This window comes from Anarrhichthys ocellatus, unplaced genomic scaffold (genome assembly GCF_004355925.1).
Source record: "Anarrhichthys ocellatus isolate YVR2014 unplaced genomic scaffold, GSC_Weel_1.0 scaffold24, whole genome shotgun sequence".
NCBI lineage: Eukaryota > Metazoa > Chordata > Actinopteri > Perciformes > Anarhichadidae > Anarrhichthys > Anarrhichthys ocellatus.
This window is the reverse complement of record NW_022280054.1, coordinates 3,049,205-3,062,969: the sequence shown is the minus strand read 5'-3', so window position 1 is coordinate 3,062,969 and position 13,765 is coordinate 3,049,205. Positions and strand designations below refer to the sequence as shown.

The 13,765-nt window shown below is 43.0% G+C and overlaps 1 protein-coding gene across 3 annotated transcripts in view; it reads right to left on the bottom strand.

Annotated features, from left to right (window-relative positions):
* Positions 1–13,765, bottom strand: part of grik4 (glutamate receptor, ionotropic, kainate 4) — a 254,553-nt gene that overhangs the window by 1,525 nt on the left and 239,263 nt on the right. For all 3 annotated transcript variants that reach the window (XM_031860591.1, XM_031860593.1, XM_031860592.1), the window contains 7 exons: positions 13,362–13,475; positions 5,770–5,879; positions 4,528–4,701; positions 3,891–4,056; positions 2,415–2,640; positions 1,503–1,631; positions 1,240–1,358 (listed from right to left, as the gene is read on the bottom strand). In XM_031860591.1, the coding sequence (XP_031716451.1) occupies positions 1,240–1,358; positions 1,503–1,631; positions 2,415–2,640; positions 3,891–4,056; positions 4,528–4,701; positions 5,770–5,879; positions 13,362–13,475 (1,038 nt within the window). The remainder of the gene's footprint in view (positions 1–1,239; positions 1,359–1,502; positions 1,632–2,414; positions 2,641–3,890; positions 4,057–4,527; positions 4,702–5,769; positions 5,880–13,361; positions 13,476–13,765) is intronic.

Below are 13,765 nucleotides of genomic sequence, written 5' to 3'. Positions count from 1 at the left end.
ACACACACACACACACACACACACACACACACACACACACACACACACACACACACACACACACACACACACACACACACACACACATACATACACACAGGGTTTCCAAGTTAAAGCGAAATAAATCTATGCTGCTCAAAATGAAGAAATCACATGAGTTTTTGACTTTCACATTCTGAATGTTTATTGAATTAAATCACAGTGTGGAGTCCATTTGAAAAGACAATTATTGGTTATTTTTAAAGGAATCACATCAGAAATAATTATAACATTGCATGCACATCTTTCTCTACTCAACCATTTCTTAGTTAAAAGCAGCACCGCCTCAAGAATAGCTTGGCAGAGCTCCTTCACTACCACAACTGAATTGTCTGGAAATGTAAATTGGCCTTTGTCAGGATGAAAATGCCTCTCCAAACAGAGTTCTGTGACAAGACTGGACACACTCCTCATCATGTTTTTTTAGCCCCCACTCCAGATGAAGCTACCTTCAAATGGTTATGATTATATATTTAATTTTGATTTTTAATTTATACAATGTTTAGGATTATAATCATTGCAATGTCTGTGTGACTTTTCACAGTGAAAAATACCCACAGTTGCTTTTTTAAAATCGATGTTAAGTTGAAATCTTTAATTTAAAAACAGATCCTCTCTTCTACTTTCCACATCTGGCTGATGGCCACAACTAGTACATTACAGTCCAACATTCAGCCTTTGATGGAATGAATAATCTGGTGTCTGAAAATTGGATTTTGAGGGAAGATGTGCACACAATGCCAATCATCTTTTATGTAAAAAGATGATTGGATTATTGCTAAAAGAAAACAAGCAGAATTCATTTTATGAGTAAACTCTCATTGGCAGCACCCGGTAAGCATGTATTCTCCACCAATAGGATCGATTTACATTCAATAATATGTAATATGTACGATATTCTATGAAATATATATATATATATGTTTGCCTCTTCTACTGCTAGAAAACAATCCATGTATGCGTGTACTCTGAGTGAGGTGTACATGAGGTATATCTTTGGTTTTGTGCTGATGTCACATAGGCTAGATGGAGGAAGGCTGGGTGTCAATTGAAGACTTGCCCAGAGGAAGACGAAGACGCCTACTACACTTCCTGTCAAAGCTGTGCACTGTGGGAAAGCCTAGCAGCTCCCCGAGGGGGGAGGTGCCAGGGAGGGGAGAGGGAGACAAAGCATATGCAGGTTAGATAGCCCTCTCTCACCTCATTTCCTGGTGCCTGTCTTAACATCCAGACAAACTCCAGCACTGCCATGAAGATAGCCACCAGCAGGCCACACACCAGCACCACGAAGATACCGCCGATGTTCTCCATGCCCAGACCTGGTAACAACAGGACACGGTATTTGAAGTGCGAGATGAAGGGAAAAAGAGGGCAAAGAAACTGAAATATTCTTCCATAATCACAGTCTGACAAACTGAAGTGGAGCAGCAGAACAAGCAGATGAGGATTAAACGGCAACAAACCTTTGGCACGGTGGTCCTCTTCCTTTGGACACTTGCCACCATCCCACCACTTCCTCTTGAAGATCTCCAAACGATTGTCCTCCTGCATTTTGAGGATGGCCAGGTCAAACTCATCACGGTATACTGACCCTGAATGGAAGAGAGGGGCAAAGCTCAAACCTGTACACTGCAAAAAAAGTCCAGACTAGGTATTCCAACTAAAAACTGAACCTTCCAAAAAAATCTTTTTTGCAGTCCAAACGCACTCACTTTGTTAAATCAATTTACATTTTCTTGACTTTTTCTTCTGATTTGCCGCGGTGAATGTGAAATGATGTCGCTGCATTAGAAGACTTTGATTCAACAAAAACTTTCAAATAAGAGATCAAAGGGTTTACTAGGATTTCGCAGAGTTCTAAAGGTCACATCACAGTATGCGGTACAGAATGTTAGCCACTAAAGAATGTGTTTATCTACCCTCTGAAGATTTAAGGAATTGAAATGAATCTTGTTTACTTCAAGGTGTGTTCCCCCTCGGTCTAGAGATTGACTCAAACTGAGATCAAAGTGTAAATAAACTCTCTGAGCAGCAAGCGAGTTGTACAGCAACAGTTCCACAATACAAAGGAACAATATTTCAAATTCTCTTTCTCTCATCCTCACTTCTCCCATCACCGCTAATGGTTCAGCTTTGCAGAGGCTTTCCAATTTAACTCTACAATGTGATGTTCATGATGTATCCTCCAACTAATGCCCCCGCTCTTCATTACCCCTTCTTTACTTCAGTGTGTCTCAGCAAAACATCAGCTGTCCTCTGCTGCCTTGATGTTACACTGAACTTCCTTTCCCCCCTTCTTCTCCAAGTCTTCTTCTTTTCTCTTCCGTTACTTCTAATTCTTCTTTCCCCCAATCTGATTCTCGCTCCCCACTCACCGAGCGGCATGCCGATGCCGTAGCCCTTGGTGTCCAGCAGCCCTCCGATCTGTGTCAGGTTGCAGTTCCTCTGGCGGTAGTACTCGTTCATGGTGCTCTCTAGCAAGTAAGCATAGTTGGAGTTGAGGACACGGGCGATGCCCTCCTCCGTGCTCTTAACAAACACACTGGGCTGTTTTGAGTGCATGAAGTTCCACATACGCTGGTAGGTCTGGTAGCGAGAGTTCTACGGAGCGGCGGGACACAATCAGGAGAACAAGACACATTCAGTTTATCAGTCGCAGATACATACTTTCTCAGTTTTGCAGAGGTAGAGATTGGTTTTCATCCGTCATTCTTTTTCATTTTCTTGACTGATGGATTTATTCAAATTCTCCGAAAGGTTTGCTGCAGTAAAATGTGAATGTGTTTTCTTTAGCAGATCTTTTGAATAGCCTAAAAGTTCAGAACACAATCCTCACTTAACATCTCCACCTGTACTTTCTCTTGGCCTGTCTTCTTTGAGCTATTCAAGGTCCATTGAACGTGGGAGCACAAAGTAAGACAATGCTAATGTATCTCTTCCCTCCACATCATCCTTCACTGTCCTTCTCCCTGTTATACACTCTTCCTCTGTTACTTACCCTGTCTCTCATTCTTTTTCTCCCTCTCTCTGAGGCAAGGCTGAACAGACCAGGCTCTTTCCCGATTAGGCTGACGTGACCAGCCCATAAACAGGTAGTTCGACCCATTTTTTTTTTCTCTAAATTGACACTGGGCTGGTGATGATGATAGAGGAATCCCCTACATACTCTATGTGAATGTGTGTGCGTGCTCTGAGCTGAGAGGTTATGTCCTGCCGAGTAGCGAGCGGAGAGTTGTTCTCGGTGTTTGACAAATATTAGCATGTAGCCCCTGGACCCCAGTGGGTGGCTATTTTTCCCACTGGCTGGCTACTCCATATCCTTGTCCATCAGAATGGACTATACAGTTTTGCAGCAGCACTTTTTGAAGGTATTTATCATGTTTTCACTCTCTGATCTTCCTTGATTTCCCCTTACGTACTACATGGCTTTAGTGTTTTTAGGGAGTGGAACGGTTGGTATGGCCTACATATTCAGGGGCAAGAGAAGATGGGTGGTGTGTGATCGATTGTGGTAAGCTGATCTGGGCCAAAATGCCAGGGCAGATTTGTCCAAGTCCAGCCCTGCTCTGAGGCCAAATCTTGAGAAGATGAATGAGGATACGGTGTGTCTCTTTATAGGGACCTGGGCAGTGCCCCATCTCCTTGAAGATAAGGATATCGAATAGTTGTGGCAAGGATCAGACAGAAAAGAGATAAAACCATTGGTTGGCGCGGGAAGACAGGAAGTACAGAAGGGTAATGAGGAGGATAACATCACTGATGGCACACTAATCACTGCAGGCTCTTGAGTCTGTGGCCAAATGTGTGGCAGTAACAAGCAATCATATGCAATGACATGCATAACCTCTAACCTGGAAGAAGGTCATTGTGGATCCTCCGTGCATGGTGCCGTACTCTATCGCTGTCTGATCTGCCAGGTCGTCTACTGACTCTATCGGCACCTCCATCCTCTGGACTGTTAGGAAGGCAGCCAGGTTAGCAGTGTAGGATGAGATGATGATTAATGTGAAGGCCCACCTATGGAGAAAAGGCAGCGGACGAGAACATGTATTCACCGATAAAAGTATGCGAATGGAAAGGCTGGTGTATGAAGATGGATTGTCTGGGAGAAAGTGCAGGAGGATATAAATATCTGTGCACCTGAGAGATGAAGACCCTGCAGGGCTTTCAGTGGATGACGGGGTTGGATGCATGAATGGGTGGGTATATAAGGAAGAAGGTAACAATGCTCGGTTTGAATGAAAGGAAGTGATGCCCCACGTATGCATATGTATGCATAGAAATCACTATCTCATCTTGAACCCTGATGTCCAGGAAATCTGGAATGAAGCTTCAAGGTCACAATAAAGATAAAATGCATTCAATGATGGCTCAAGATGTACAAAATTAATACATAACAGAGTTGAATGGTTGTGTACCTTAGTGGATTTAAAAGCTGAAAACATGGAGATGCACTAATGTTTGTGTGTCTCTGTCGCCAGTACTGACCACACTCCGCTGACACAGCGCGTTGACAGCGCTCTTGGAGCAATGGTGGATCCTTGCTGCATGAAGCCTCCAACGGGGAACCAGAAACTGTTGCCAAGTGAGTACTGGTTAATCAGCAGGTTACAGCGACCCTTAAGACACGGGTGGGGGTTGTACCACTCATAAGGTGTCAATCTGGAGAGAACGAGACAATGGGTTTAGACAGCAGATAGAGTCATAGGAAGAATACAGCCAACAACAGTGTGAATCAAAGTTGGATTAAGTATTCAGATGAGAGCAAAACTCAAGAGATAAGGAGCAGGCGGAATGGAGAAAGAAAGGGATGGACAGACACGGAGCAAAACAACTCTAATGGTCAACTGAGCACAAAGTCACCCTGGCTCTCTGGAGAGAAGGAACCTGCTTTTCATTCCCCATGTGCTGCCTACTTAAACAGTGGGGGTGAAGGTAATACCAACATACCAATGTAATTGGTATGTTCAAATGGTGCTGCATGAAGCTAAAGTTATCTGACAACTATGTGGTGTCTCTGTCTTAAAACTAAGGCACCCAAATGTTCATATGTACACTGAAAGAACACTGGTCTCTGTAATCATTCCTTCTCTTCAACTACAAAGACTTTGGTAGATACGCACTTGATTTGTCAGGAATGTGTTGTTTGCAAAGAAAAGGGATTTTCGAGTGGAATTGCATCAGAAAGTGTCTCTTTGTGACAATTACAATTACAGCCACAGATAACTGAATGTCTAGTATGATTGTAAGGGAAATCATTTTCTTACAAAAGTTCAGCAAAAACAAAAAGTATATATTAAGCATAATATTATGATCAAATTAAATCACTCAGTATCATATGTAATACATCTACCTGTCTGTGGACTGATAATTTGATTTCAAAAGGTGTTACATAAGATATAAATTTGCGTTTTTTATAAAGTTTCTTCATAAGTGTAATTTAATAACAGTTCCCTCCCTGACCAGCAGGGGCCAGTATGACGCTGGAGACGCACCACTGGGGGGAGAACGTCTCTTTTTACCTGGATGTGGAAGATAGACTAGATAGATAGAGACTAGAGGCAAGAGAACAAACACCTGTTCCTCCTCTGTATAACCCCCAAACTTTTTGTGGTTCAACTCTCTGTACTCTACCACCTTTGTTTGTCTTGTTGTATTCTCTCTCTCACTCTGTCTGTCTCTGTCACTCTGTCATCTGTACAGAAGGTCTTTTACTGTTTAGCTCTTTACCTGGCCACCAGAAAGAGGACGCAGCTGACAGCCAAATAGGCCAGAAGCATGAAGAGCCAGACACCAGGGGAGAAGGGATCCAGGAAGGAGAAGTAGCCTGGCCTACGTCCCTGAAACACACGGACACACAGAAACACTCATTACAATGGTTAAAATCATTAAAGCCTGCACAGACCGTGACCATTTTGATCCCACGCTCAATTCACACGAGGCAAGCCAACATGGGTTTTTTTTTAACAAAAGGTTAAATGTAAGTAAAAAGATTCATTAAAAAAATGTTGCTGAATTTCAGTGTTGACTATTTTGCCCCAGGCTTAATTTGGTCCGTTTTAAACAACATTTAATGCCGCTTGTGTAGTTTGGAAAAGAGGAAAAGGGTGACTGGGACAGTAAATAAAGGCATTTTGATATGATAAGCCTAGATTTTCCTGTCCTGACCTGATAACAATATAATTATATGAATCTCATTTGCATGTAAACATTCAGATCAACATTGTATGAAAGCACAAACTCAGTCTCCCATGAATTGTCAACAGAGTGGCACGGGGCTGCATATTTATACAACATCACAGATAAGAGGTATTATTTCCTGGATTCTGACACTGAAAAAGAAAACTGAATTAACTCACTATTTCCTAACTGTTTCCTATTAATTGGTATAAAGTATGCTTTTATGTGAAATTACATCCGATACTAAATCATCAAAGAACCATTAGAGGTCAAAACAGTCATCATTTGTACTCTCCACAAGGTTGCATGCAGTAGAGAGAGAAAGGTCAAATTATGAAGTAAACCATTAACAGCTACATTAAACCAAAATTTATCTCTGTGACCTATAGTTGACGTCATATATGACTGGGAGCGTATGGCGTCTCAGTTTGGAGAAAAAAAAAGGAACGATATTAATAGCTTTGGCTTGAACAGCTGTGCTGAAGCAGCTATATGGGCTGGTATGTATTGGTATGTATTGGTAACCAGTGGAAGAGGAGATAAAGTGGCTAAGATAGTGTTGGCAGCCAGCAGGCCAATGGGAATATAGGGGCTAATTCCTAATGTTTCATTTCCAGCACCAACAGCCATTGTCCTCTAAATGAAACCAATTGCTGGTGATTGTGCCTGTTTATTGCATGCATATATTTATTATGTGCATGTTCAGCCTATAGCCTAGCTGACCAAACATCAGCTAGGGAATATGAGCCATTTACACAAAGATGCACGTGCACCATCTGTTAATGACTATGACATGTGATCAAACAGCCAACTGTCCAAGTATTGTTATGAGAGTAGAAGTTATCTTACATGTCTGTCGACGGGCAGCAAAGTGGAGCACATGAACAAGCCTAAATCACTTTCATGCAAAAATTTGGTGCTGCTAGGGGACATCACGCACGCCAACATACTGTAGTAATACATTTCTGAGGCCCTCCAAAATTAAATTTGTTGTAAGAGTGTGAACGTATTTCGTTGAGCAATTGTTATGACAAACGAACACCCATTTAGACTTACGCAGAGAAGAAAATTCATTAATGCGTCTGTAATCACTTGCATATTAGCCCGACTGAATAAAATAGGAGCGGTGCAGGAAGCAGGAGAGGAGAGGGAGAGTCAGTGTAATCTTTTTTGCATGATTCAAATCAGCCTGCCAGTCTTAATGTCTGTCTGTCTATCTATAGAGTGTAATGCTTATGATAATGATGATAGCTGTGTCAAAATAGAATAGTGGAATGGTGAAACACGCAATGGCCATGTCAGAGGTAGAGTACTGTTGTAAAATGAGTATGACTGCGAAGCCGCCTCTTGTTGCCACTTGCATTATTGGGGTAACAGCAGTATGTGCTGACATGAGTCCTCCTGTTTGCTGGTCCAGGTTGGTGCATGCTGAGCCAGCGTTTTTGTTAAATGCTTGCCCCGCGCGTCCACATCTTAAGCTCCCACCAAAGTGCTATTATTAAAATGAAAAGACCCTCAGAGACGCGGTTAGAGGAGATGTAAAGGTGCAGAAGAGCAGATCAGAAATGAAGACGGAGAGAAAGGTAGGAGGAGAGAAATAACAAAAAAAGGACAAGAGGAAAAGAAAGTACTGTGCTGCTGCACAATTTTGACTTTTGTGGTATAATATGTGTGCTTTAACATTTAAAGACAACGTTTTCAGGAGTTGGAAGGGAAATTATCCATGGTGAGGCTGCAAGAGACACACTAATGAGCACTCAGGCATTCAGATAAATTGGGGACTGCACAAAATGTATTAAAAATATGTGTGGATGTATCTAAAATGTGTCAGGATATTTTCACTGGAAATATTTTCTTCCATTTTACAAACACGAGTTCTTAAAGTCTAACTCCACCCCCAGGTCTGAGCCTAATTCCACCCACTGAATAACTGAAAAAAATGCAAAAAAAAGTGTGCATGAGGCTGAGAGATGAAACCCGTGGACGTATAAAGAGAATGCATACAGCGTCCAAGGCGATGCTCCGTTTATTCCTATGAAAGTTGCTCAGTGGTGCATGAAGCAAAAGAAGTCAGAATTTAGAGTATTGGGATTAAATCACCTGGATCTTCTTTATTATGGGGTCCATAGAGCATGCACACTAGCGTTTTCTGTATCCTAAACCTCAGTCCATTCACACGATCGGAGGACAGAAAATAATTAAAGTGCATTTTACAACTTTTAGGCTCTAATGATTTAAATAAGGGCTGTTCAAGTGTTCGTACTGGTAAGTTGATTTATCTCAACAAAAATATATCCACTGAGTTACAAACGTCTCTTTCCCAATGTAAGTCCTTGTTTAAGTGGAGGTGGCCCATAGAACAGGCTGACTGACTCCTGTTTCCTGTTATGTAAAGAAATGATGAAACACTGTGCGACAAGCAGGGAGTCCATGCAAGTTTATACTTAAAACAAACATAGTTTATGAAAAATAAGATAAACACAAAACCGACAATGGAGTAGGTAGATCCAATGCCTTCTCCCTCCCAACTCGTCAACTACCAGTCAGTGCCCCTTTGGTGTTGGAGATCGATATATTAGGTAACCATAGCATTACTGTCAACGTGTCGTGATGGCGCACTTTACGTGTATAGTGTCCTTTCAGAATTATCTTTTTGCTTCCCAGAAAGTTAGTAAAACCACTTAGTTAGGTGTAGGAAAAAAAAAAGGTTGACATTAACTTCAATTCGACTCGCGTCACTAGTGAGTGACAAGCAACTCACGTGACTAACGACTCACGTGACAAGTTGTCAAAGTTTACAATGGTCATGTGTTCCACATGGGGGTGGAGCATTTACAAACGCATAGCAGAAACACTTCGGCAAAGGCTGCACTTGTGTATCTTCGCTGGAAGCCGACCTCTATCATTGTCTCCTGCCAGCGCATTTAATGAAATGGGACATCCTTCAAGGTGGCGGGTCGCCATTGATTTCGAGATCAAGTGATCGAGGAACTAGGATAGAGGATAGAGGATAGAGGAGTCAAGGAGGGATATCGGGATAGGCACAGGTGCCAGTGTTTAGAGCTCAAGGGCCGAGGTGAGCCTCCCGTGTCATCCAACTGGCCGCTAAGGTTGGCCAAGACAGCCTCCAAGACGTGCATCTGTCCTTCACAGATGCTTACAACTGATTCATCTCTACAGCTGAGGGCTCAGTGTCACTGATGTTAGCACAGTTATCAATAACTTATGTACGTAAATATTGAGTGCATTTAGTAATTCATAGGTTAACAGGGATACATTGACTGGAGAGAACAATTTATGAAACCACAAATACCTCCCAATCCATCTAAATGGGCTAGGATTATTGTTTAAACAGTGAGCTAATATAGGTGGTCTGCTCTCTCTCTTCATTTTGGAAGGTGAGTCTGTGCGCAAGACAGACTGTCAGAAGCTGATGTGTTTGTGTGTGCTTGTATTTCAAAGTTTTTCAGCAGCTGTCTGTGCTGTCAGTCATCCGCAGCAGGGCAGATACAGTACGTGCTTGGGCAACCGAGTGCGTAGAGAGCACCGAGGCAGCAGCAGCTAAACACAGCAACCATGGATAATCTGGAAGTTACTCTAGGACCTATGACATAATGACCAGACAAAGTAAAAATATTGACTTTAATAGTTAAGATATCAAAATTAAACATGAGCAATAAAGGGAGTAGAACAAGCGTCAAATGTTTGTATATGAGTAGATATTATAGCCAGGTTGCTCTGGCTCTTCATAGATAAACATTTGCTGCCGTGTTTGAGTTATTTTTATCAAAAGCAGGGGAATCAGTTTATAAAGGTTTATCGTCACGTTAAGATAAGAGGGCGTAAGGCAAATCAAAGGACGGGTGAGAACGCAGACGTCGTGCACAGGGCAACGAATCCTTTATGACCAGTTTTTATGAGTACATGTCAACAAATAGAATAATGAGGAATTGCTGCCTATTATAGAATGTGTATATCCCTCTTTCCTTAACATGCATATGAAGAGCTCATTCATTTTTACCTTGCACTGCCCTTGTTCTGTCTCAACTTCCCATTTTCCCTCCTTCATTGCACCTCCCCCCCTCTTGGGATGGCATGCCAGGGCTGAAGGAGCTGGTGAGGTTATCCAGTCAAGGATTTCAGCTAGTCATCCTGCCTTTTGGTATTCATACCACACTGTTGCCCCCTGAGGCTGCCCGAATACTGACTCACTGAAGGAGACTTCCCATTGTCATTTCAACTCTTGCTCTCGTCTCTCCGTCTTCTCTCCACCCCTTTTGCTTCTCTTTCTGCCCATTTCTTGCTAATTCTATTTCGTCTTTCTTCCTTTCCCTCCCTGTGCCTCCCCACCTTCTGTCTTGTTTTCTGGGCTCTTTGATAGTGTGTGCCTTTCTAATTGTGTCAGACTCGACGCCATTAGCTGTTGCTGTTGTTGAGATAGCCGCAGGTGCAATCTGCAGAGAGCAGTTGAATTGGCAGAGGTCACAGGGCCATATTCATAACAACATCCTGCTGACTCCAGGGCTCTTGTCTGGCTTTATGTCTGTGTGTTTTGTTCATGCTTGTGACTGTGCATTAGAGTGGGAAAATATGTGGGTGTGTGTATATGCGCAAGGCTACATGTGTTTGTGACGGTGTAATTTTGTCTGAGGTCGCGTGCGGCCAAAGAGTCAATAAAGCTCCGTATGCTACGCTGTACCCTCAAGGCCAGCTGCTGAATCTAACACGGCTTCCACTCGCACCTAATTAGCTGCTATGTCTAACTAAGTGCCGCTCTCTCTTTCTCTCGTATGCACAGTGAGTTTACTTTGCCGCACAGTCCCTGAAATGAAGGAAATGTTTGCATGATGGAACTGGCACAGATATAAATTACCTCGGAGTGTTGGGGTCTTTGATTACAGCATATGGCTCTTTGTTCGACGGATGATGAATGTAATGGGAGGGATGGTGTTTATGAGAAGGGGTTGACTGTAGATTATGTCTGGGTTATTAACTCTGTGGCCCAATTCACATATCGTACTGGCTTCTGAGGTGAAGGTAAGCGCTTTGATTTGTGTTTGAAAGCAAATCTTTTTTATTTATATTGCCTATTTATTTGGCCTCAAACCACATGCCAAAGTACTACTTGACTATAGTACCTATTGCAAAACTACAACCAGCAACAAAATAGTCAGGCAAGACAGCTGGAGAACCCAGACATGAGATTTGAGTGGAGGAACCAGTGGAGTTTCAGTCAAGTCGCAGTCTATATGTCTGTCCAAAATGTTATCACTTCATTATTTTAGACATATGTGTGAAATTGTCATATTTGGCATATCAATTCTTGAGTTATGGCCAAAAACGTGTATTGTTAGGACACAGTGACCTTGACCTTTGTCGACCAAATTCCAATCAGTTCATCAATGAGTCCAAGTGAACCTTAGTGCCAATTTTGAAGAAATTCCCTCCAGGCGTTCCTGAGATATCGTGTTCACAAAATGGGACCGATGCCAGACAGACACTACAAAACTTAACGCTTTCGGTCAGGGCTATAGCCTGTGCGTAGGCACAGTGTGCTTGAGAGAGAGAGAGCGAGTGAGTAAGAGTGAGAGTGAGAGAGAGGGAGAGAGGTACAATACATACATACAATACAAAGAGCAGAGATGGTGATTGAATGGCAGCTAGTCTGACGGTAATTAATACTTAACCCGGCACCTATATTTTATTGCATTCACCATTCTTATTGATTAGAACGAAGTTTTCATTTAAAGTTTGAAATAAGCAGCAAACCCCCTTGTAGAAACCACTGTGCCTCAGATCAATAGTCATTGGATTAGAACTAAACAAGAGCAGTCACAGAAATTCAAATATCGAATTTTAGAGCCACGCTGAGGGATTGCTCTGAGTGAGATCTGAGAAAACGCCAAGGGGCAATGGGGGAGTAAAAAGAGCATGAGAAAATGATGGTGGGACAGAGAAAGGCGACACCTGTCTTCATTTTCCCTTTTGTCTTGTACTTTTCAGAATTTAAAGGAACTCCGTACACCGGTGCTTTATCTATATAATAACTGCTTCATTCTTGTCCTTCTTATTGACCTCTTAGCCTCTTAGCCTACTCAGGAATCTGGTGTCAACTGGGTCAAGTCTGTGCTAATTAAACATTCTGACTCTGTGGTTCAGCACGAGGGACATCGGTTTCACATTACCTCGACATGCTGCGACCGCCTGCCTGCCGCCCACTTCAGAGGTGATACGCTACCCAGCAGCCCGTTTAACACTGTACCTGCTGTGAGCTTTGATTGATTCTCCCCAACTGTTGGCGCTTAATTGAGTCCCTCACTGCTACACCAATTAGTGCTGTGTGTAGACTATTGCAAGGTGAGAAGAAGGGAGATTTACTAGAAGGGGAGACAGGAGCCAGAGGGAATATGAGTAAATAGCCCTCTGGAAACTATGCACGTGCCAGATCACCTAAGTGCGGACAGTGGCCAGTGCCATGGGCTCCGCTGTGTCACCTTGGGTTTTGGGGGAGGACTAATGATTAATGGGCCAGTGACTCTGCAAACATTGGCTCATTTCCACCTGCACTGCTGTTATTTCAATGTTTCTTGCTTGGGCTTGCTCTCTGCAGAGCATGGAGGGCGTTGCTTATGTGAATAGGATGACCAAACCCATGCAGAGGGCAAGCAGAAAACAATTGTGAAACTGGTACATTCATCAGGAAGCCAACTGGTGCGGCAAGGATGGGGGGGCCACAGCAACAGAAAGAGGACATGAGCAAACACAGAGGAGGACTATTAAAAGTTGAGACTGCAGGGAAAGAAGGGAAATGATGTTGGGAAGATAAAGAAGAAGCAAGAAAGCGAGACTAAGGGTTGGAGGAGAGGAGGACATAAGGAAGAGGAGAGTATGGCCTTGAAAACACACAGATGTAGGGGAAATGGAAGAGGTAAAAGAGGTGATAAGGCGCAAAAGAAGTGAGTTTGTGGAAGGATTTGGACCGATTAAGAGAGATAGACTCTACAGTCCAAAAGAGAGAGTGGTTCTTTCCCAGCCATTAGACAAAGCTGACAGCCTGCTGTGGTACGTCCGCAAGCAGTATGAGAGCTGGCTCGATCGGTTAGAGTGTGTGCGTGTGTGTGTTTGGAGGGCCGGTAACTCACCAGGTGGACACGGTACATGATGCTGATGCCGAGGGTCATGAAGGGCTTGGAGAAGTCAATGACCTTTTCACGCTCTGCTGTGATGGTGAGGCCTGCGACTGCCAGGTCAGCTTTCTGAAACACGGGGGGCGAGTACAATCAAATCAGATGAACACACAGTCAAAGCCATACTGAACATAGCCGTGAGGACGTGACATGCATTTATGATGTAATTTAAGAGCTTGAAAGGAAGATATAAGAAGTGGGCTACTAGATGCTAATTCCCTAATAATGCCCTTTTGTATCCCATAGCCTATTTGTCCGCCAATAGCACGATCTGTGGTGAGGATAATTCAGCATTGGCACTATGTGTGTGTGTGTGTGTGTGTGTGTCTGTGTGCGTGTGTGTGTGTAGGGCACAAGAG